General features: G+C 46.5%; 1 protein-coding gene across 4 annotated transcripts in view; it reads right to left on the bottom strand.

Annotated features, from left to right (window-relative positions):
- The window catches only part of GALNT15 (polypeptide N-acetylgalactosaminyltransferase 15), a 30,403-nt gene extending 9,197 nt beyond the window's left edge, over positions 1-21,206 (bottom strand). For 2 of the 4 annotated variants that reach the window (XR_013978035.1, XM_080974779.1), the window contains exons 1-5: positions 19,980-21,206; positions 16,740-16,906; positions 15,916-16,120; positions 3,852-4,019; positions 3,518-3,635 (exon numbers count right to left, since the gene is read on the bottom strand). Coding sequence is in view for 3 of the 4 variants with exons in the window: in XM_080974779.1 (XP_080830905.1) it covers positions 3,518-3,635; positions 3,852-4,019; positions 15,916-16,120; positions 16,740-16,906; positions 19,980-20,530 (1,209 nt within the window). In the remaining variant the exon portion in view is untranslated. The remainder of the gene's footprint in view (positions 1-3,517; positions 3,636-3,851; positions 4,020-15,915; positions 16,121-16,739; positions 16,907-19,979) is intronic. The other 2 variants (XM_080974778.1, XM_080974777.1) reach the window with 2 other exon arrangements.
- Between the last annotated feature and the right edge of the window lie 2,135 nt (positions 21,207-23,341).

Below are 23,341 nucleotides of genomic sequence, written 5' to 3'. Positions count from 1 at the left end.
TGGGTCGGTGAGAATCTGCGCTGACTACAAGTGCACGATCAACAAGGCACTTCAGCAGCACGCTTATCCGGTTCCTGTTGTCCAACACCTGCTGCATTCCCTGGGTGAGGGTAAGGTCTTCGCTAAGCTGGACCTTGCCCAAGCCTATCAACAACTGCCAGTCGATGATGCCACTGCTGAAGCCCAGACGATCATCACCCACCGGGGGGCATTCCGTTGCCGCCGGTTGCAGTTCGGGGTGAGTGTGGCTCCTGGCATCTTCCAAAGCCTTATGGAGCGTCTCCTGCAAGGGCTTCCGGGCGTGGTACCATATTTTGATGACGTCTTGGTGTCTGCAGACTCACACCAGCAGCTGTTCGAGCGCCTCCGTGCCGTGCTGACCAGGTTCCAGGAGGCCGGGCTCAAGGTAAAGAGGGAGAAGTGCCAGATCGCCGTTCCACAGGTAGAGTTCCTGGGCTATCTTATCGATGCCTCCGGTCTTCATCCAACCACATCCAAGATCCGCGCTATCCAGCAGGCCCCCACCCCAAAGAACAAAACGGAGTTGCAGGCATTCCTGGGGCTGCTGAACTTTTATAACATGTTCCTGCCCCACAAAGCCACAGTGGCTGAGCCTCTTCACCGACTCCTTAGCACTAAGACGCCTTGGGCCTGGGGTCATCGGGAGACGGCGGCCTTCAACGCGGTCAAGGCTCTCCTTTCTTCAGACAGTGTGCTGGTACAGTACAGTGAATCCAGGCCGCTGGTCCTTGCCTGCGACGCCTCACCTTTTGGCATCGGTGCTGTCCTTAGTCACCGTTTTCCAGATGGAAGAGAAGCACCGCTCGCCTACTTTTCCAGGACTCTATCTCCGACGGAACGGAATTACAGCCAGCTCGACAAGGAGGCGTTGGCACTTGTGGCTGGAGTGAAGAGGTTCCATGAATACCTCTATGGCAGGACTTTTGACCTCATCACTGACCACAAGCCACTCCTGGGCCTCCTCGCCGGTGATCGTCCAACTCCACCGGTCCTCTCACCACGCATGCTGCGCTGGACTGTTTTCCTGGCTGCCTACCACTACCGGCTCATCCATCGCCCGGGGAAATCGATGGGCCATGCCGACGCCCTCAGCCGTTGCCCTCTTCCAGCATTTGTGGAAGACCCGGCTCCAGCTTCATCGCTCCTTCTGATTGAGGATCTTCCGGCAGCGCCTGTATCGGCTGCCACTGTGGCCTCCGCATCTGCCCAGGATCGCACCATCAGCCGGGTGCTCAACTGGGTGTGGAGGGGGTGGCCACAAGGGCCTTTTGCATCGGAGTTCCAGCCCTTCGCAACCAGACAACAGGAACTCTCAGCTCATCGCGGCTGTCTGCTGTGGGGAGACCGCGTCGTGATTCCCCAGGGACTCCGTCAGCGCGTCCTGGAGGCTCTGCACGTTGGCCACCCGGGAATTGTCAAAATGAAGGCGTTGGCTCGGTGTTACGTCTGGTGGCCTAATATGGACGATGCCATCACTGCCTGGGTGTCCGCCTGTCAAGCGTGCCAGGAGTCGAGGCCTGCACCACCGGCAGCTAAGGGACACACCTGGGAGACGCCAAAGACACCCTGGTCGAGGGTGCACATCGATCTGGCTGGCCCCTTTCACGGCCGGACCTTTATGGTAGTGGTGGACGCCTATTCCAAATGGCTGGAGGTCGCCCTGATGCCCTCCACCACTACCGAAGCTGTCATCCGGGTGCTGCGAGGCCTGTTTGCAACGCATGGGTGTCCTGATGTCCTTGTCTCTGACAACGGACCGCAGTTCACGTCAGGCACGTTTGAGCGGTATCTTTTGGGACTGGGCATCCGCCATGCCCTAACGGCACCCTTTCATCCATCCAGCAACGGGCAAGCGGAAAGAATGGTGCGCTCGACAAAAGAGGCACTGGCGCGCCTGGACCGGGGAGACTGGCATGAGCGGGTCGCCGAATACTTGTTCGTGCAACACATCACCCCTCATGCGGCCACAGGGAGGAGTCCTGCTGAACTGCTTATGGGCCGCCGCCTCAGGTCACCGCTCGACCGGCTACACCCAGACTTTGCCGTGGCTGAACCCCCAGGCTGTGCCAACGCACCACGGTCATTTGTCCCAGGAAACCAGGTCTTTGCCCGGAACTATGTGGGGGACATCCCTTGGGTGCCAGCCACAGTAGTGGGAGTCACTGGACCTCGCTCGTACCAGGTGGCACTCGAAGACGGACGCTTGTGGCGACGGCACATAGACCAGCTTAGACGCAGGGTTGGGGACTTGGACACTACCGAGGTGCCCCCAACTGCGCTTGCGGCTCCAGAAGAGACACGTACAGATGGCGAGGCCCCACCTACACCTCCCTCGCAAACTGCCAGCGTGGAGCCGAACCAAGCCGTTTCAGAACAGACTCAGACCACTCCACTTGCGGAGGCTCCACCCACAGCAGCGGATCCAGGGGAGTTGGTTCCAACGCCACCTAGGGTCGCACCACAGCCTCAGCGAGAACTGTGTGGCCCTCCGGACTTGGCTACCAGTCCCCGGCGGTCTGGCAGAGTTTCCAAGCGCCCAACTTATTTAAAGGACTATGTTGTTGGACAGGTATCACTGTTGGTCTAAGTATGGGAAATGTAACCGATATGCTTTTGTGCCTAATTGAACCATTACGCGTAGTGCTGTATATAAGGAAACCATTACGATTGTAACTAACGCCTTATCTCGGTGGGGAGGGGTGTTATGTAGTGTAGTTTCACCCTGGGCCAACAGGGGGATACTGTATATAGTTTTCACTCAGGTCTGTAGATAGTTTTCACTCAGGTCCGCGCCAGTTATTTTAGGCGGGAACTCTGGGCTGTTGTGGTTACAATGTTGACAGCCGGCTGCCTATAAATACAGGCCGGCTGAGCTGTTCGCAGTCAGTTCTATTCCAGCTTACCATAATAAAGAGCTACTTGAAGAAATCGCTGTGCCGGCTGCTATGTCAACCCACGACTTAACACTTTCGATTTAACATGATCCTGTCTTGGCATGGATGTAAACAGAGGCGCTGAGTTCCGCCCAACATAGGAAGAGCCCGCTGTGCCGTCACTGCCGCGAGGCCCAGCAACACCTACCACTGCTGCCGAGAGTATATTTCGTGTCCAACAATGCCCTTTAAGCCCCATGCTTAGCTGAAAGAAGATGGCGACAGGAAGCCAGTGATCCCTGGGCACTTTCCCTTCAGTTCATCCTTTCGATAAATAGCCATGCATTCCAAGTAGCCATTTTGTGTTATGAATGCCCTACGGCAGTTATTCTGCGTTATGCCATGAGCTTGTGCGAGATCGTGGCCCAAAAGATGTGCTTTTTCTGCAGGTTTTTGCAGCTTTTAGGGTGCCACACAAGATTACCACTGGCCTCAAAATGGCTGCCATGCCGTCACGCAAAAAGAGAGAGGGATGCCCCATTTTCCTCATGACTGTTGAGGGGTATGTCATGTCAAAACATGATTATCAAAAGAGATGAGATGTATTTATCTCAAGTGCTTACCTTTATAGATAACTCAAGATTTTCAGCTCCCCACGGGGTCATGTCAGAATCATAACCCCCTGTATTTTGGAAATAATGTCGGTCCACTGCTACTACTATTCCGGGTATTGCTGGACTCCTAGAGAATGTTTAAATGTGTTAGATTTATTTCATTTCATTTTTTAATATTTTATTCTGCTGTATTTCCTAATGCATAGAAAAGTAGCATAGCACAAAGAAATGTCTTAAAAGCCTCAAAATAATAGTCAGAAGATATATGACCACCTCCCCAGCAGCTGTGAGAGATTTGCTAGCTGATTCTTAGAGGTAACAGCAATAGGTGGTGAACCATTACCTGATGGGACTGATGGGAGACAGTCGTACCTTCTTTTCGAGTTCTGGCAGTGGCTTCCAGTGGAAATCTAATTTCCAGTCAAAAACACCTCTTTGCAGGCCCGCAGAGGGATAATACTCAAAGGTCTTCCAGTCAATGACATCGATGACAGGAGAGACAATCCGTCTTCTGGAAAGAGACAAACATCCTGTTCGTTTTTACGGATAATTTGCAAAACTTGCTGAAAGTGTGCGAGAGGAAGATAGCAGTCTCAGGGGAACCCCCTGGGTTTCTTGAAGCGCAACAAATCTTTAAGAAAAATAACCCAGGGTAGGGGGGGGGGGGAATCAGCCCAATGCAGACTGAGCAAGGTCAGTGATTGCAGAATGCTAACTTAACTGTTGGGGATGGGACTGAAAAACTGGTTAATTTGCATCTTAAAAAGCAGAGACATCACCTTGCCAACAAAGGTCTGTATAGTGAAAGCTATGGCTTTCCCAGCAGTGATGTATGGAAGTGAGAGCTGGACCATAAAGAAGGCTGATCGCTGAAGAATTGATGCTTTTGAATTATGGTGCTGGAGGAGACTCTTGAGAGTCCCATAGAGTGCAAGAAGATCAAACCTATCCATTCTGAAGGAAATCAGCCCTGAGTGCTCACTGGAAGGACAGATCGTGAAGCTGAGGCTCCAATACTTTGGCCACCTCATGAGAAGACTCCCTGGAAAAGACCCTGATGTTGGGAAAGACTGAGGGCACAAGGAGAAGGGGACGACAGAGGACGAGATGGTTGGACAGTGTTTTCGAAGCTACCAGCATGAGTTTGACCAAACTGCAGGAGGCAGTGGAAGACAGGAGTGCCTGGCGTGCTCTGGTCCATGGGGTCACGAAGAATCGTATACGACTAAACGACTAAACAACAACAACATCCCTACTGAATTCAGGGTTAATCCCAAGATGACACTGACAATTTGCTGGTGCACTGAGAGGTATTGTCTGAAAGTGAGCATCTCTGTAAACACCCAGGTAGACCAGAGACTATTCATTGTTGTCATCCCGCTCCAGGAATAATGGCATGCAACAGGCAGAGGGCAGCTGTATCATTAGGCAATTGCTTCTGCTTTCAACTTGTTCCTGAATCCCTATGTTCGACTGACGCAGCATCATGTGACGTCCCCATAGTGAGGTGAAAGCACCCTGCCCACCCTCAAAGATAACAGATGGGGCAAGAATCATGGTCATTATTATTGGTTGTGGTGACGGAAGAGAGGGGGTCACCATGGTGCAGATCTGAGAGGGTCTGGGCAGAGGAGGAATGGTGGAGACAACCTCCCCAGCCTGGCTCTTCCAGAGAAGAAGACGACAGTTCAGAACAGGGGTTGGTGGGAGATCACAGCTCAGAGGAAGATGAGGGGGAAAGTTGGGAAATAATGGGAGAGGAAGAGGCAGAACCGGAGCAGCTGGTTGACACGTTATCACTAGAAAGCATTTCAGACCCACCATCTCCCAGAACCCAGAGAGCCTTAAAAATAGGAGAGCAAATGGCTCAGAAGCAAACAGCTCTCAGCGCCAGCCGTAGAAGGGTTGACAAATGAGGAAGTGGGAGAGGAGGGGAGGGGAGATTTACTCGGAGCAACGCCATTATTTCAAGAGGCTGCCTTTCTAAGCCTCTCTCTGTGAACACTGAATAAAAAGCAACTGGTAAGAACTTCTTTGTCATATCCATTCCTGGCAATCTACCGTTGGGGTTGGATCCCCTGACGCTTGACAAGATCCTATAAAATGGTGCCTCTGGACAATGGCCACCAGCCACCAACAGGAATCAGCCCACCCTGGTCAATGTTATTCTCTTCTCAAGCACATGCAGACATTAAGCAGTATATAAATTAATGAATGGGTAGCAGTATTGAGAATAATGGTTGTGATGAAAGATTCTTTTATTTTATTATGAAAAATGGAACCACATTTCTTGGAAGCAACAAAAGAGAAGATTAGGAAGGAGCATTCTGTATTAGTCAAGGACTTTAAGCAGAGGTTGGATGGCCATCTGCCATAGATGCTGTAGCTGAGATTCCTGCATTGCAGGGGGTTGGACTAGATGACCCTTGAGGTCCCTTCTGACTCTATGATTCTATGACAATGCATGTCATTGTCTAAAGTGAATTTATATCTAGATGTTAGGATAGAGATGATAAGGAAAACAGGAAGACACAATGAGAGATAAAGGAGGTGCTGTGGGATTGGTGGAAGTCAATGTTTGTTTTTCTTTTTAGTGTTTATATTATTAACTTGTAAGATATGGATTTTTTGTTTTTTGTTTTTTGAATGTTGGTTTTTGTGTTTTGTGTATTGTTATTTTTCGATATTTTTAATGTTGTTGTTGTGTGGAAAATACTAATAAAATTCATTGTCTAGAGTGGGGAGACCAGATGTTTTAACAAGTTCTAGCCAGTGGAAAAGGAAAATATGGAATTCCATGCTAATTAATAAGGTTACGGAATATTAAAATTTATGAGGAAAAAAGAACATGCCAGAGATTGTTTCAAAATAATGGGACATGCCTTATAAATTTTAATAAATAGGCCAAATGACTCTGCCCTGATGGCTATATTTTGACCATTTGATATGATGTATTCATGATTTGTTGCTACTTTTTTTAAGCCAACAGTTATGAATGAAATGTAATTACTGTTCATGAATATTTTAAAAAATGCAAAAGCAATCGTAGTAAAAATGCTATAACTTAATGATTGACCGGTGGGCAAGAAAACAAATTGCATTTGAAATGCATTGTATATAAAGTTAATGTTACTCAGAGAAGACCCGCTGAAATAGACAGACATTATGAAGGACCATTAATTTCACTGGGTCTGGTCTGAGTAGCACTTAGCTAGATACAACCCTGAGACTGTAGGAAGAAATAGTTGAGTGGATATAATATCTCCTTCTTCTGCTTTTTTTTGGGGAGGGTTATGCAAAGTACACACAGTACCGGCTCCTCTTTTTGTTGTTAAAAAGTGTGGCATTAACTGTAACAACTTCATGGTGAGTACCAGAACCTATTTTTCTAGGGGGGGGGGGAGCACTAAATCACAGATTTAAAATGTTCTTATGAAGATATTGCTACAAAAATAGTAAGAGTGCCAGATTCCCATGGTTTATAGCTATGAAAGGATTGTAAGTTTTAAGGATGAATTGTCAAGAAAGGAATGGAAAATGAATGTATTTTAATCTTTCTCTCTGTATGTCATTTGCCAAATTCCCAAAGAGTCAATGTGATAGCGTAGCTGGAACAATGTTTAAGCTAGAGGGGGAAATGTACGTTATTAAATCTTCTGGTTGTAAATCAGCATGATCCTATGGAAATAAGATGAACACAAAACAAATTTACACCAGTTAAGATTCAAAGTCCAGTCTGGCTACAAATGATTATGTTTTTTTACAGAGCAAAACCAAAAGTGTGTGTGTGAGAGAGAAAAACTTTACAGAATCAAAGGGCTATAATGAATAATAAAATTAGCTGTGCTATCTTACCTCTTGTTTGTACTTAAGTGCTTCTTTTGAAAGCATCTGTTTTTGTCATAATCGCAGAAGAATATAATCTTTTCACAGTGAATTTACTACAAAGGCATCAATTTCCAAAAGAAAATAAGAAGAAAGTTGGCAGGTGCTTCTTAAATTCCTTTCATTTTTATTTATTTTTTGCTTCAAAATTGGCAGGCAATCAACAGCTCCTCAACACTTTGAAATGGAGCATAAATTACTGGCAAGTATCTGCTAATGTTACTCTATAGAATCAGGCAGTGTGTGGGGGGACCCTAACCTCCCCCCCCCCCATCTCAAAATGCCTTAGCAACACTGGTTCCAGGCAACTGAGCTGGGAGTCTGGATCATGAGGGACTGTTTGCTTTGGAACATGTCAGGAGTGGGAACCTGTGACCCTCCAGATGTCGTTGGACTACAAGTTTCAGCAGCCCAGGGAGCATGTGAAATGGTCAGGTATTTTGGCAGTGGTAGCCCAGCAACATGGAAGTTCATTAAAAAAAACCAAAAACAAGGGTTTTTGGTTTTTTGAATCAAAAATAATTGGCAATGAAATGACTTCCCCTGTTTATAAATAAGCATGAACATTCTGCATTATTCTTAGAGGTTTAATATAAATATTGAAGTTAATTACGGTAATTCATCTATTTTTAAGCTTAAATAAACTTTAATAGTTATTGTTATTGATTTATACAACACTCTAAAAAGGACAGCGAACATGCCCCAGTAAATCATATCTGTTGTCCTCAATTTGTTTTTCAAAATAGATTTTCTCATATGGCTCTGGTATGTATATTGTTAAAGCCAGATGCAGCTCACAGTTTGGGCAGACTGACCACATCCTTTGGAACCCACAAAAAGCTGAAGTTTCGTAGGATCTCTTTTTGCATAGGGACACATTCCAAAGAAATGCCAAACATATGAAAACAAAAACAAAAGCCGGGAAGCATTAAAAATTTCTCTCCCTTCCACCCAAAAAAGGAAAGGAGAGGCCTTGAACCTCAGCAGATGCCAAAACACATTTTATGAATATACTGTACTTAAATAGCCCAGGGCATTTTGACAAGTATCTTTGTCAGGGGGAGACAATGGAGAGTTCTACAGTATTAAAAAAAAGTGCTTCCAAAATGTTTTAGATGAAACAGCACCTGCTCAGGTCAGAGACTGTTAAGTTGTGGGTGAACATATCAGACAACACAGCAATTCTTCAAACAGCTCTCGTTTATTCACAGGCCAGAACAGAACTGAGCTGAAGGGTTCAGCCAGCCTGCTTATATAGAGCTCCACTAGAACGCAACAGTAACCATTTTCTGTAACTATCCAATCACTGAACGTCACTTTCAATCCCTTATTTGCATATGTGGACCTGAGTGAAAACTATCTACAGTATCCTCCTGCTGGCCCAGGGTGAGAACTTCAGTACATAACAGAGACAGATGGACCAAAAAAAGTAGTACCTTTGTTCTTGAACTTAATCCGTTCCGCGAGTCTGTTCGATTCCCAAAACTGTTCGAAAACCAAGGCACAGCTTCCGATTGGCTGCAGGAAGGTCCTGCAGCCAATCAGAAGCCATGTCAGACATTCGGCTTCCAAAAAACGTTCGCAAACCTGAACACTTACTTCCAGGTTTGTGGCGTTTGGGAGCTGATTTGTTTGACAACTAAGCCGTTGCGGAACCAAGGTACCACTGCACAGCACTCCAGGATTTCTATCCACCCCTATGCCATAGGTCACGGACTGGTTGGACACAGAGGAATGGTGGGAGGCACCAGCTGGGTGACCACTTAGGGGGGGAAGCTCAGAGCCTGGGGATTTGGTGGTGGGACAACGAAGAGGCAGGAGATTAGGAGGTGCAGGTTTCAGAAGCTGAAGAGGTGACAGGGCTCAGAGAGCTGGGAGAGTCTGTGGCAGAGAGAAGTCCAAAGCTGCCGCTTTGCCGGTGAGTCTTGGGGAGGACCGCTCCCCCCTGAAGCCCTTTTCCCACCTTGGGCCGGGGGGCGGGCCCCATACTCCACCTCAGCATATAAGGCTCCAAGGAGGCCTCGGGACATTGCTGCTGCCGCTCTGCCGTGAGTTTGTGGGGAGGACCGCTCCCCCCCTGAAGCCCTTTTTCCACCTTGGGCCTGGGGGTGGGCCCCATATTCCACCACAGCACATAAGGCTCCAAGGAGGCCTCGGGACATCGCTGCTGCCGCTCTGCCTATGAGTCTTGGGGAGGACCGCTCCCCCTTGAAGCCCATTTTCCACCTTGGGCCTGGGGGCGGGCCCCATACTCGCCTCCGCAGCTTATGGGGCTCCAGGGAGGCCTCGGGTGTGTGGGGTGGGGTGGGTGTTTAGTTGGGTGTGGGAATTTGTTTAATTTAATTATGTTGTGTTTGTAACTTTGTTTTTTGTTTTTATAGTTTTATTGTTCTGTTAGTTTGTTTTTTGTATAGGCTTTAATTTGATTTTAAGGGGAGGGGTCAGGGCTGCCTGGGAGTGGGTCCCAGCAAACAAAATGGCTGGGGCAGGTTCCACAGGGGGGGATGTACTCGGACAACCGATCTCAGTGATCACGGGTAGGAGGAGGAGTTACACTAAGACCAGACCATGTCATTACCGAGGAAGCAGGCTTAGTCATTGTTTGAGGACTATCCCTGCCTCCAGGTCTGGTCCTGACCGGAAGGATACTGGAATCAACAAGGGAAACCCACATGACCTGAAAGTGTTGCTGTGCAATGCCAGGTCAATGATGAATAAAACCTCTGCCATCCACGACCTGATTGTGGATGGAGGATTTGACCTGGCATGTGTGACAGAGACCTGGTTGGATGAAGCAGATGGGCCCGTCCTTGCCGCTGCTTGTCCACCAGGTTTCTCTTACGCACAGCAACCCAGGCCTTGTGGGCGGGGAGGGGGGGGTTGCAGTGATTTTTAGGAAGTCATTAGTTTGCACCAGGCGTCCTATTGGAAAGACCCAGTTCTCTGAGTGCATGTTCTGGAAGTTGGGCAATAGGGGCAGTACAGGATTCCTATTGGTGTACCGACCTCCCCACTGCACCAAGGATTCCCTGCCCGAGCTGCTTCAGGTCGTGGCGGATGTCCTCCTGGAGACACCTAGTTTGGTTGTCCTAGGGGATTTTAACATCCATGCCGACACGACCTTACAAGGGGCCGCTCGGGACTTCGTGGAAAGCATGGCCTCCATGGGGCTGTCCCTGAATAAGTCTGGCCCAACTCATAGCCACGGGCATGCCTTAGACCTGGTGTTCACCTCTATGGATGTTGGTGATCTGACACTAAGTAAAAGCGAAACCAAAGAAGTGCCATGGTCAGATCACTTCCTGGTGCAACTGGACTTCTCCGTGACCCTTCCCCTCTGCAGGGAGGCGGGACCGATTCAGATGGTCCGCCCCCGCCATTTAATGGATCCAAATGGTTTCCAGAGAGTGGTAGGGTATGTTTTATCCCATGTTGATGGCCTTTCAGCTGATTCCCTGGTGGCCCGCTGGAATGTGGAGTTAACCAGGGCTATTGACTGTTTGGCTCCAAAGCGCCCTCTCCGATTGCATGGAGTCCGGACAGCCCCGTGGTTTTCCACGGATCTGAGGGCAATGAAACAATCGTTGAGACAGCTAGAGCGCCGGTGGCGGATAACCCATTCTGAATCTGACCGGACACGGGTTAGAGCTCAATGTTGAGCCTACCAAGTGGCGATAGCGACGGCGAAGAAGACTTTCTTCACCGCCTCTATTGCATCTGCGGAAAACAGCAGCAGGAGACTCTTTCAGGTGGTTCGCAATTTAGCGGAACCACCTGCTCCATCAGGGCCCAGTAGGGGCCACATGATCTCCTGCAATGACTTTGCAAAGTTTTTTGCAGATAAAGTTGCTCAGATTCGAGAAGAGGTAGACTCCACCGTGGGAGCAGGGCCGGGGCGGGAGAGTGCTAGAGTCCTGTCTAGTCAAGTTGTGTGGGATCATTTCCAATCCGTTACCCCCGAGGATGTGGACAGGCTGCTTGGACGAGTGAAACCAACCACTTGCCTCCTTGATCCTTGCCCATCCTGGCTTATAAAAGCTAGCCGGGAAGGACTGGGCGATGGGCTTCGTGGGGTGGTGAATGCTTCCCTCCATGAGGGAGCCTTCCCAGACCCGCTGAAAGAGGCGGTTATTAAACCGCTTCTTAAAAAAAATCTTTAGATGCGGCCACGATAGCCAACTATCGCACAGTCTCAAATCTTCCATTCTTGGGCAAGGTGATTGAGCGAGTGGTTGCTGAACAACTCCAGGCACGCCTGGAAGAAGCGGACCATTTGGATCCCAGTCGGGATTCAGGCCTCATCATGGGACTGAAACTGCCTTGGTCGCACTGGTTGATGATCTCCGGCGGGCTAGGGACAAAGGTGAGAGCTGTTTCCTAGTTCTGCTGGATCTCTCAGCGGCGTTTGATACCATCGACCATAACATCCTTCTGGACCGTCTTGAGGGGCTGGGAGCTGGGGGCACTGTTATACAGTGGTTCCGCTCCTTCCTCCTGGGCCGTGTTCAGAAAGTGGTGGTGGGGGATGAGTGTTCAGACCCCTGGGCCCTCACTTGTGGGGTGCCTCAGGGTTCCGTCCTCTCCCCCATGCTTTTCAACATCTACATGAAGCTGCTGGGAGAGATCATCAGGGGATTTGGGCTGGGTGTTCATCAGTATGCGGATGATACCCAGCTCTACCTCTCTTTCAAATCAGAACCAGTGAAGGCAGTGAAGGTCCTGTGTGAGTGCCTGGAGGCGGTTGGAGGTTGGATGGCGGCTAACAGATTGAGGTTGAATCCTGACAAGACAGAAGTACTGTTTTTGGGGGACAGGAGGCGGGCAGGTGTGGAGGATTCCCTGGTCCTGAATGGGGTAACTGTGCCCCTGAAGGACCAGGTGCGCAGCCTGGGAGTCATTTTGGACTCACAGCTGTCCATGGAGGCACAGGTCAAATCTGTGTCCAGGGCAGCTGTTTACCAGCTCCATCTGGTACGTAGGCTGAGACCCTATCTGCCTGCGGACTGCCTCACCAGAGTGGTGCATGCTCTGGTTATCTCCCGCTTGGACTACTGCAATGCGCTCTACGTGGGGCTACCTTTGAAGGTGACCCGGAAACTACAACTAATCCAGAACGCGGCAGCTAGACTGGTGACTGAGAGCGGCCGCAGAGACCACATAACACCGGTCTTGAAAGACCTACATTGGCTCCCAGTACGTTTCCGAGCACAATTCAAAGTGTTGGTGCTGACCTTTAAAGCCCTAAACGGCCTTGGTCCAGTATATCTGAAGGAGCGTCTCCACCCCCATCGTTCTACCCGGACACTGAGGTCCAGCACCGAGGGCCTTCTGGCGGTTCCCTCACTGCGAGAAGACAAGTTACAGGGAACCAGGCAGAGGGCCTTCTCGGTAGTGGCGCCTTCCCTGTGGAACACCCTCCCACCAGATGTCAAAGAGAACAACAACTACCAGGCTTTTAGAAGACATCTGAAGGCAGCCCTGTTTCGGGAAGCTTTTAATGTTTGATGTATTATAGTATTTTAATATTCTTTTGGAAGCTGCCCAGAGTGGCCGGGGAAGCCCAGCCAGATGGGCGGGGTATAAATAATAAATTATTATTAGTAGTATTATAATCAGAGGCATGAAAAGCAGAATCTGGAACAGAAGAATAAGATGATTGAGGCCAGAGGCAGAGAAGAGTCAGGCTGGTGAAAAGTCACAGGGATTCCATTCTGGTACACAATGGTACCTCGGGTTACAGACGCTTCAGGTTACAGACTCCGCTAACCCAGAAATAGTACCTCAGGTTAAGAACTTTGCTTCAGGATGAGAACAGAAATTGTGCGGTGGTGGTGCAGCGGCAGCGGGAGGCCCCATTAGCTAAAGTGGTACCTCAGGTTAAGAACAGTTTCAGGTTAAGAACGGACCTCCAGAACGAATTAAGGTACCACTGTATCAGAATGGAAACGCAGGCTGTTGCCCTGTCCTAATACTCAGCTAGGAGTTTTCCATTGTTCAGAGGAAAACAACGGGGCACTTCATTCTCTCCAAAGATGCAGCCGCGCTTGGAAACCTTGCAGGCAGTAGGTGGCAGACTGAAAAAGACAACTGATACGGCTCTTTGTCAACCTCCCAAACTTAACACATCAGTGATGGTGTTTTCAGGCTTCCCAGCTGAGCCTCAAGCACAGAAATGCAGCAGGCACCAGCCGGATGCCTTCCATCCTTCTTGAACCCATTTCACCAGTCTCCCAGGCCTGACACTCGACTGGGAGATGTGTGGCCTTTCTGGACCAGACAATGGAAAAAAATATTTTAAAGTTAACAGGTCAAGCAACGTAGGCACTCCATGCTTACCTCCTGAACTGTCTCTCGGGATATTGTAAAGAAGCAGAAGCACGAACAAATTGTGTCTAACAAGTGTATAACATGAGGAAGCTGGGGTTTTTTTGCTGCTTTTTCTTTTCTGCTCTAGCAGTGTCTCGCGTGTGAACTAATGCATTCTTTCAGAAATTCTGAGGCTGTTTGCTTATGAATGTTTCATAAGCCTTGGAAATGCGAGATCTAAAAGATGATGATGCAACAAGTCTGCAATTTTGTTTCCCCCAAAATGCTAATTGGACAAAAGTCGGAGCTCCTGCTGGATTCATGTTCTGCATTAATATCATTGCGCATACAATCCCTTCTGGTAACATTTATTATGCTAATTAATTTTGTTAATATATTATTTGGTTTCCCATTCTATAGTGTGCCTGTACAGTATGGAATTATTACTGAGCATAATGTATGTGCGTGTGCAGGGTGTGTGTGTGTGTGTGTGTTTTGCTTGTCAAGAAGCTTCCCAAGTCCTTTAAAATTTCATCAGCCCTCTGAACACCAAATGCAGCCAAGCACCTCACATCTCCAGGCACCGTAATTTGAAATGAGTGAATACTAGATGTAGAAAACAATTCTTTTTTAAGGACATATATGTGGCCTGCAACAAAATGTTGCAGCATGGAGTTCTCCTGTTCAGTGTTCCAGCCAGCCATGCCCTCCACCATCATATTCCATTCCATTCTATTTCCCCTTCCAGCTGTGTTTCTGCTACCTCCTCAACAGCCAGCCAGCATTCCATGACCACTGAACAGATGCTTGGCCCTCAATGGTCCCCCTGTTTTAGTTTTTCCCCCCTTAAGATTTTTTGTACTTATTCAAACCTAAGGGTCTCCCCTAGTCTGATGGCCCTTCTGTTTTGAGCATTTTGGCTCTATAAGCAACGGTGCTCACGTCCGAACATCGGAAATAGAGGGAATGGCAGTCAGGGAAGAGAGCAGAACTTAAGGCAGAGGGCAGAATGCAATGTAATACAGTGGTAACTCGGGTTACATACGCTTCAGGTTACATACGCTTCAGGTTACAGACTCCACTAACCCAGAAATAGGTTAAGAACTTTGCTTCAGGATAAGAACAGAAATTGTGCTCCGGCAGCGCAGCACCAGCAGGAGGCCCCATTAGCTAAAGTGGTGCTTCAGGTTAAGAACAGTTTCAGGTTAAGAACGGACCCCTGGAATGAATGAAGTGCTTAACCTGAGGTACCACTGTAAAGGAAACTGGAGATTGCCAAGCCCAGGTTTCTCTTAGGAGACTAACGAGGGGCACTTCAGAGGAGAATCACTGGGAGTGGTTCTCAGTTGAGTTTTGAAATAGGAAGCAAACCTAGTTTGAGAAAAAAACAGCCAGAGGGGCATCTGTAGAGGAAAATTGGCGGGTAGATTTAAGCACATCTCCCCTCCTCTCCCATGTTGGATGCAGTGCGCCTCTTAATACCAGTTGAAGGATCACGCAGGCAGGGAGAGTGCTGTGACACTCGAGCTTCCCATGGGCATCCAGTTGGCCTCTGTGAGAACAGAGCACTGGACTCAATGGGCCTTAGGCTTGATCTAGCAGGGCTCTCCTTCAGCCCCCCCAAGTGTCCCTATTTTCCAGGGACAGTCCCAGATTTATAGAAGCCATCCTGGTTTCTGATTTGATCCCGGAGTGCCCCACTTTTCCTTAGGACATCCCTATTTTCATCGGAGAAATGTTGGGATGGTATGGAGTTATGCAATCCCTGAGCCAAGCAGATAAGTAACTATACAACCTTTAGAAGATATCTGAAGGCAGCCCTGCATAGTTTTATTATGTTTTTATCTAGGTTGGAACCCAGTCAGATGGGCGGGGTATTAATAATAATAATGAAGTTATTACTGTATTATTATGGAACAGGATGTCCCTATTTCTATCGGAGAAATGTTGGGGAGTGTGTGCTTCATGCCCCATGCTTCTGCACTCCTGTTATCTCAGTAAATGTTGGTTGGGAAATGCATGTTTACCAAGACAATGCCTAGTTCCACCCACAGGTCAACCACTGTCAATGTTGGTTTGGGTATTTGTCAGTAGCTTATGAAAACCTGAGCTTTTATGATCAGCACCAGTCATTCCGCCACGGCAACCCTCTAGGCTGCAACCATTGTCCCCTAACAATGGACCAAGACAACAGGAGGAGAGATGCAGTCATTTACCTGTCGCTGGCTAGTCTGTCCAAGAGAGGCTCCAGCCAACCTCTGTGACACTCGCAGTGGGAGTCCATGAAGACCACAACGTCCCCCGTGGCTCGGGCAGCACCAAGCATGCGGCCTCGGGCGACCCCCAGCCTTTTGTTGCTCCGAATCAATTTCACACCTGCCAGCTTAGAGATGTAGTCACTCAGGGATGACTTCAGAAATCCTGCCATTAAAATAGCAATGGTTTGAATTTTAGTTCAGAGTTTGTAGACCTCTCTCTAAGAACCAAGCTTGCAAATGTTTCCAGAGGCTAGCTTTTCTTTTTTCTTTTTGACCCAGAAATCCACAGAGCCGGAAGAAAACAAAGCACAGAAGAGCTTTATTTAATGTCTAGGCCTGCCGGTTTGCCTGTTTATCCACCTGTCTGTCTTACCAATTTCTATATTGTTTCCTTGGTTGTTGGACTAATTCATACATGCCTGTACATCACTGTCAGCAACAAATCACTATACAAAATATATGATATGCAACTGCCTTCACTGAAGAAATAAAATGGAAGCTTCAGAGGGTGGGAAGGATGGACATTTGCCAAGGCACCTAGAACCACACGAGGCCCATCACCCTAGCAGTGCTACTCTGCACACAATATCCAAATTCTTCTTGGGGTAGGGGGAGTCCATGGACACTACAATTAAATGAAATAAATAAAAGAAGCCAATGTGAATTTTAAAGGACTGAACGCACCAAACCATTCCTGTTTATCCAACATGATCCTGTTAATACCATGTTCTGCAGACATCTGTTAGGAACAGTCTGGCTGTGGGAGCGGAAAAAGGATCTACCTTGCTCACTCAGGTCATCTACAAGGATGATTTCTTTGAGAAAGTCCTTCGGGGCTGTATCCAAGACACTGTGCACTGTTCTCAAGAGAGTAGACCAGGCTTCATCATGGAAGCAGATAATGACACTTGCTGTAGGCCGACTGAGGCTGGCTTCTTGCTTCAAGCACCTGTGTAAAGGACAAAATGTAAACACTGAAAATTACTATTATTATTTTAAATTCACTGTTAAGTACAGCCCTACAAATTACATGGAACCAGGCTTGTGCCTGGCTATCTTACCTTATACATACACATACTTTATTAACTAAAAATTTCAGTACTTCAATCTTTCAGTAGGACATCCAGTTTCATAAACTCTCACAACTGAGACAGTATGCACAATGCAAGGTAAAATAAAGCAGACATAGGTTATGTTGTTATCAAGCCAAGTAATGCTTAGGAATTAGGTCTGACAACAAGGGTCTTGGCAAAATCAGAGGAAGTCAGCATCTTGTTTATTAATAAAATCCATGAAGATATACCAAGTTTCCAAGTTTTGACCCCTCTAGCCAGTCTATTATGTTCTATCAATTTCTCCTCCATAGCTAATCTCCAGATTCTACTTCACCAACCCTGTAGAGCACAACTCCCATCATCCCTGACCACTGGTCCTGCTAGCTAGGGATGATGGGAGTTGTAGTTCATCAACATCTGGGGACCCTATTGCGTATATTAATATTGCACAGCTTGAAGCAACAGGACGAATAAAAACGGACTCCTCTTGGATATGTACAGACCAAAATATGGTTTCAAAGCTTCACTAACAGAACTTTCTTCAGACAGACACAAAAACAAATATTGATACATCCAAATTGTTGCATAAAGAATCTGCACAGGCTCAGATTCTTAGCAATATAAAATTACTCCAAACAGACCTAAAATCAGTGGTCTTTTGGTTTAGCTGTAACTCTATACATGCCCTGGAACAACTGTGCTAAACCGGAAGTGTGTGGGGGTTTTTTGTTTCAGGCATCAGTGCTGACCCCAGCATGTGCCAGCCAAGCAGAAATTGCCTGCATCTGCATAATTAAATCCTTAGAATCCAATGCCATATGTAATGCAAAGACAGCTATAATGCTGCCATTATTTACCTGCCTTGTGAGTGAATGGATGCCAGCCAGCAAGTTATATATTGCTTTAATTAAAACAAGTGACTGTTTTCAATTTCCTGTAAAAATCAAAGCTTAGCCTCTTTCATTTAGGACAATATCACCTTATTAAAATAAGATTTCATGGGTGGAAATGCCCTTGTGGCTCTGCTTTAGCCGTGTGATGTGAAAATTGGCTTGTATGACTCAGGATAACCTGTGAGAACTCATGGAAGGTACATGGCCATATGCATGTATGCTCTGATGCAGCAGTAGAGCTGATGAAACCCACAATCTGCTGCTTCTTACCTAATGTTAGGGATGGTCTTGCATTTTGCCATCCTTCTTTCAGTTACTGAAAACACTATAGAATATCATCATCAACCTTTATTATGGTCCAGAGACCCAACAAATCGTTACAAAGCAATACACAATTCATACAGCCTACCTCCAGGTTAAACAAGCATTTCGTTCAGAATATAGGGATCATTGGTTCTTGCAACCCCCAATAAAAACTTGGCCACTGCTAATGTTCTAGCATTTGTCCGGTCTTCCAATAGGAACCTGACATAGTGAGCCTCTGATTTTCCCAGGAAAGGTACCAGCAAGGGTAATATCAGTTCAGCCCTAGCTTGCTCATATTTTGCACAGTGCAACAAAATATGTTTTATGGAATCGATGTCTTGAGCACACGAGCAAAGTCTGTCCTGGTAGGGAACTCCTCTCAACACTGCAGAAGGAAAGATGTTTAGTCTGGCTTTGGTGAAAAGCCTTCGATAATTTGGTACTGTAGAATATACCGTAGTTGATACAGCAGTCAAAGGTATCACATTTTGAGATAACTTAGAAGAGAAACCTTTTCAAAAATATTGTATGACCGTTACAGGTATCAGTGGTTTGGGGAATCTGGGCTTCTTGGTTTCTTCCCATTTGAGTTTTCTCTGACAGTGTTCTTGCAACTTAAAAGTTTGCATGAAATGGTTCTTAAAAGGTATCGGTTTATCTGTTTTGTTTTCCTGACTTTCACATATTGTGCCAGTTCCGCCATGAAATCCCTAATTGTGGCATTACAGAACTTAATAAGGATTATATATGGTGCATACAATCCTTCTACTGTTTTGCATAATACGTTTACTAAGAAGCCGTATTGCTTATAAGCCAAGGATTCCTGCGGGGGAATTAAATACATCGTAAAACTGGATTATAAGCTGTTTAAACAATATCTCAGTGTACTTCCTGTACAAGTGTCATTTAGTACTAGAATAAACTCATTTCATCTTCTATATGAGGTGGATATCATGAGCATACACCTTGGCCACTCACATCTATAGTTACAGGTTGCTACAGGCAAGAAAGAATTACCCCTGAAATTATGCACCTGCTATTAAAAAAAGCGTTTTTCTTCAAATGTTCTGTCATTCCCACATTTCCCAGTAGAGGCCACCACCCACCTTATTAAACATCGAAACTGCACACTCAGATTTAAAACTTGTTATGCACCTGGTTGAAGGAGTACCATTCCTTCAATTGCTAAAGAAAGTGGAACAGAAGCAGCTGTGGTGAATTTTTTAACTTTCCCCAAACAGTGTGTTGCTCATTCCTTTGTGTCTGAACTGGTTTTTCCAAGGTGACATATCAGAAGCAATAAGATTTGCCAGTATTATGTCAGGGTCAGAAAAGAGAATAAAAAATAAAAACATCACAGTGTATCAATGAATTACATTTCACAGTTGCTCTTAAATTTGTTTTTGCTTGTTATGGATGATGCGACAAAATGCCTGCTGTTTCCTTCCAAGTTTTATATTGTTCATTCTGGGTGACACTTGCTGCCACAACCCCCAGTCTAATCTAGGGAATGTTTTTAATGTTTGATGTTTTATCTTATTTTTTTATATTCTGTTAGGAGCCTCCCAGAGTGGGTGGGGTATAAATAATAAATTATTATTATTAAACACACACACACGGGGGGTGGTGTGTGCTCTGTTTTGGGGGCGGGGGGGGGACGACAAATCTCACGCTGAGATAAAAGAGATCTGCATTCCAGAGAGGGGCGAAAGAATTTTTGTTTCTTGAGAACTGGAAAGGTCAAGGTTAATTAGGAAGCTTTACTTACAAAGAATGCCGTACCTCAGGTAGCTCCCTGTGCAGAGGGATCTGTTTGCTGAGCGCTTCATTAAACCCATAAGTTTCCAGGCCACCTATTGCCAGCTCATTTGCCTCAGTCCGTTCTCCACCCAGCAGAAGAAGAGACTTCAGAAGGAACTCGGGTCCTCGCACCTGTTTGCTCCCCTCTTGCCTTCTGCTTTGCTGCCCGACCATTCGGTATCCTTTCCTGGTTCTGCTGTGGTTTCTCTTGGCTGTGAGTGACCCTACAGCCACCAAGAGCTCATCCTCCTTTAGGGAGATGAAAGGCGACAGCCCCTCCAGGGGCAAATGCTGCTGGCTGTCCTCCTGAGCATCTAAGATCTCTTGAATTTCGCCGAAATCCACACGGTATCCTTCTTTAGGGACAGACCTTGCAGGCTGGGGTATCCTCTCCTTGTTCAGATCTTTAACGGATGGGTTCAGCATTGTTACCATCATTAGCAAAAAGGCCAGCACCAGCACCAGCAAGAGGAACTGCAGTTTCTGTGGCCCATACCTGCACCTTGTCCTCGGGTACATAGTTTCAGTAGCAAAGTCACACAGATTGTCATGTTAAAAGCCAGTCACACATGCCTCGTGAAGCTGTTGTCTGCTTTCATTGCAACCCCTTGGGGGACCAGCCTTGGATATTACCGCTGATGCTTCATTCCTTTACTTGCAAATAAAATCCTAGCTCTTCAAATGGCTATATTTACTTGGGAAGGAGACCTCACAGATTAGATGGATTCGCTGAGCAAAAGAATGATCTCTTGTCATTGTACAGAGTTCCAGTTTTGTTTCTGTTTGTGGGGAAAATGCGACGAGTCGGCCAAAAAGTCCATTAAAAAGTATTTTAAAAGTTGAACTATTTCCTTCTAATTCTGAAAGAGGAGGAAAAAAACAACAACTCCAAATTGTCTTGATGGTTTTCTTCCACAGGTTGGCTGCAACAGCAGAAATAAATTCCAAATGTTGTCAGAGATGCAGAGGAAAAGGACTTTCTGTTGAAAGCAGAGTTGACAGTTCTGTCTTCCTCTCCTCTGATGCTTTGAGATCACTTGATGCAAACTACTGGGGCTCAGTTTCACACATAAGTACACACTTTGCCAGACATAACAGAGCAGTGTGTGTGTGTGTGTGTGTGTGTGTGTGTGTGTGTGTGTGTCTTTTTCTTGGTCCTAATGCCCTCACTGTTCTTCACCTATCAAATCAGATCGTTGCAAGCAGTAGAATCAGGAGGGGGTGGGGGAGATCTTGAAGCTGAAAACCAATCAGGATGTACAACTCATTATGCTCATTCAGAATTTCCTTCCTAAACAAGGGAGTGTCTGTTGTAAAAAAGAAAAAAGGCACATTCTGTTCCAGGAGTTGAGAATGTTTTTGATACATTACTACACTATCAAAGAATCATGAAAATAAAACAGGCTGTTGGAGGAACTCATTCTGGATTTGTTTGGTATTGCATTTATATCCGGCCCTTCCTTCTCAGAAGGCCAAGGCAGCAAAGATCCCTCCCTTTATGACTGCACAACACCCCTGTAAGGTAGGTTAGAATGAGAGCTGGTGACTGGCTATCACCCAACAAGTTTAAAAGCTGCGTGAGGATTTGTGACTAGAACTCCCCAGCTCTAATTTAATGGCTACACTATTCCTTGAAAAAAAAACTGTTAAAAGGATAATTGATTCTGCTCTGAAGATTTGCAGAGCAGATATTTCTATATGGAGCCAGGTTACGGGGTATAGACATGCAAGTGCATAATGTGATTGGAAAAAATAATCAGAAAGTTGCTAGTGCAAGTGTCTATTCCACAGACTACAAAAAGAGCAATAACCGCCTTAATTAATGTTGCCCCTCAAACCCTGACCTCTGCGTGCAGGTAATATGATTTGAGCCACAGAGGGAGGGAGTCTATAATAGTAGAAATGCTATTATTACTAATAGGTAAAGGTAAAGGTACCCCTGCCCATACGGGCCAGTCTTGCCAGACTCTAGGGTTGTGTGCTCATCTCACTCTATAGGCCGGGAGCCAGCGCTGTCCGCAGACACTTCCGGGTCACGTGGCCAGCGTGACAAGCTGCATCTGGCGAGCCAGCACAGCACACGGAACGCCGTTTACCTTCCCGCTGGTAAGCGGTCCCTATTTATCTACTTGCACCCAGGGGTGCTTTCGAACTGCTAGGTTGGCAGGTGCTGGGACCGAACGACGGGAGCGCACCCCGCCGCGGGGATTCGAACCGCCGACCATGCGATCGGCAAGTCCTAGGCGCTGAGGTTTTACCCACAGCGCCACCTGCGTCCCTATTTTTACTATTACTAATACAGTAATACTAATAATGGAACCCTGATACCCCTGGAGCATCCGGGGCATAGAGATCAGCAGTTCAATCCTATACATGTCTCCTCAGAAGTAAGACCAATTGCATTCCATGGGACTTGCTCCTATTAAGCATAGGACTGGGTGAATAGGTCCATTTTGGTCCCTCTAAGTTCAGTTCCTCTCTAGTCCAACAAGTGTCAAAATGTCATTTTCGTTCTGGAATGTTATTTTGTGGCACTAAAGGGGGAAGGGCGGAGAATCACTTTATCCCAGCATCAACCACTTAAAAAGCCATCACCTTCAAAAATATGGTAAACATTTTCTGGTTTCTTCATTCTCACAAGTATACTCATTCTCATATAGGTGATTTTTTTTTTTACATTTTTAAATTTACAAATGATGGGCACAGCTGATCAAGAATGTTCACCTGGGTGTTCTTGTGCTCAGCCGAGAATAAAACAAATCTATATAAACCATGTGGCTGACGATACGAATTCCAAGGGTTCTGGGTGGCTCTGTAATGCAATTATTCCCTCGTTCTTCCCACAGCACCATGATGAATATTTTGGAACTTGGAAACTGTAATTTATTTGCTGTGGTCACTGCTATTTGGTGCGTTTGGCATGATTTACTGCTCGGGAGCTTCAAAGGCATTTTCTAGTAGTGTGTTAATAATAAATTAGAACAGAATTGCTCAGAACACAATGTCTGATGTTATCGGAGCTCAATGTTCAGAACTCTTGATGACTCACAAGGATTTTAGCACCAACTGTATGATTAAAAGTACATTTGCAGCCTTGGTGGGAGAAGGAGAGGAGGCTTATTATGTGTGACTGGAATTTTACTTAGCGACGTTTTGCCTAATAAGAGAGGCAGACTATGTTAACATCTAAAAACGATGCAATTGAGTGGGATTAATTGCATCGCAATTGCTTATATTCCTCACAGTCGGTTTCCGTGTTGGGCACATCCACAAAACGGGAAGGAGAAGCCAGGATTGATTAACAGGCTCTTCTACTGACTGATAGGCTTT

This window comes from Podarcis pityusensis (genome assembly GCF_964106645.2).
Source record: "Podarcis pityusensis genome assembly, chromosome: 12".
NCBI classification, from domain to species: domain Eukaryota; kingdom Metazoa; phylum Chordata; class Lepidosauria; order Squamata; family Lacertidae; genus Podarcis; species Podarcis pityusensis.
Note: the sequence above shows the minus strand (reverse complement) of the source record. Positions and strands in the feature narration are given on the sequence as shown.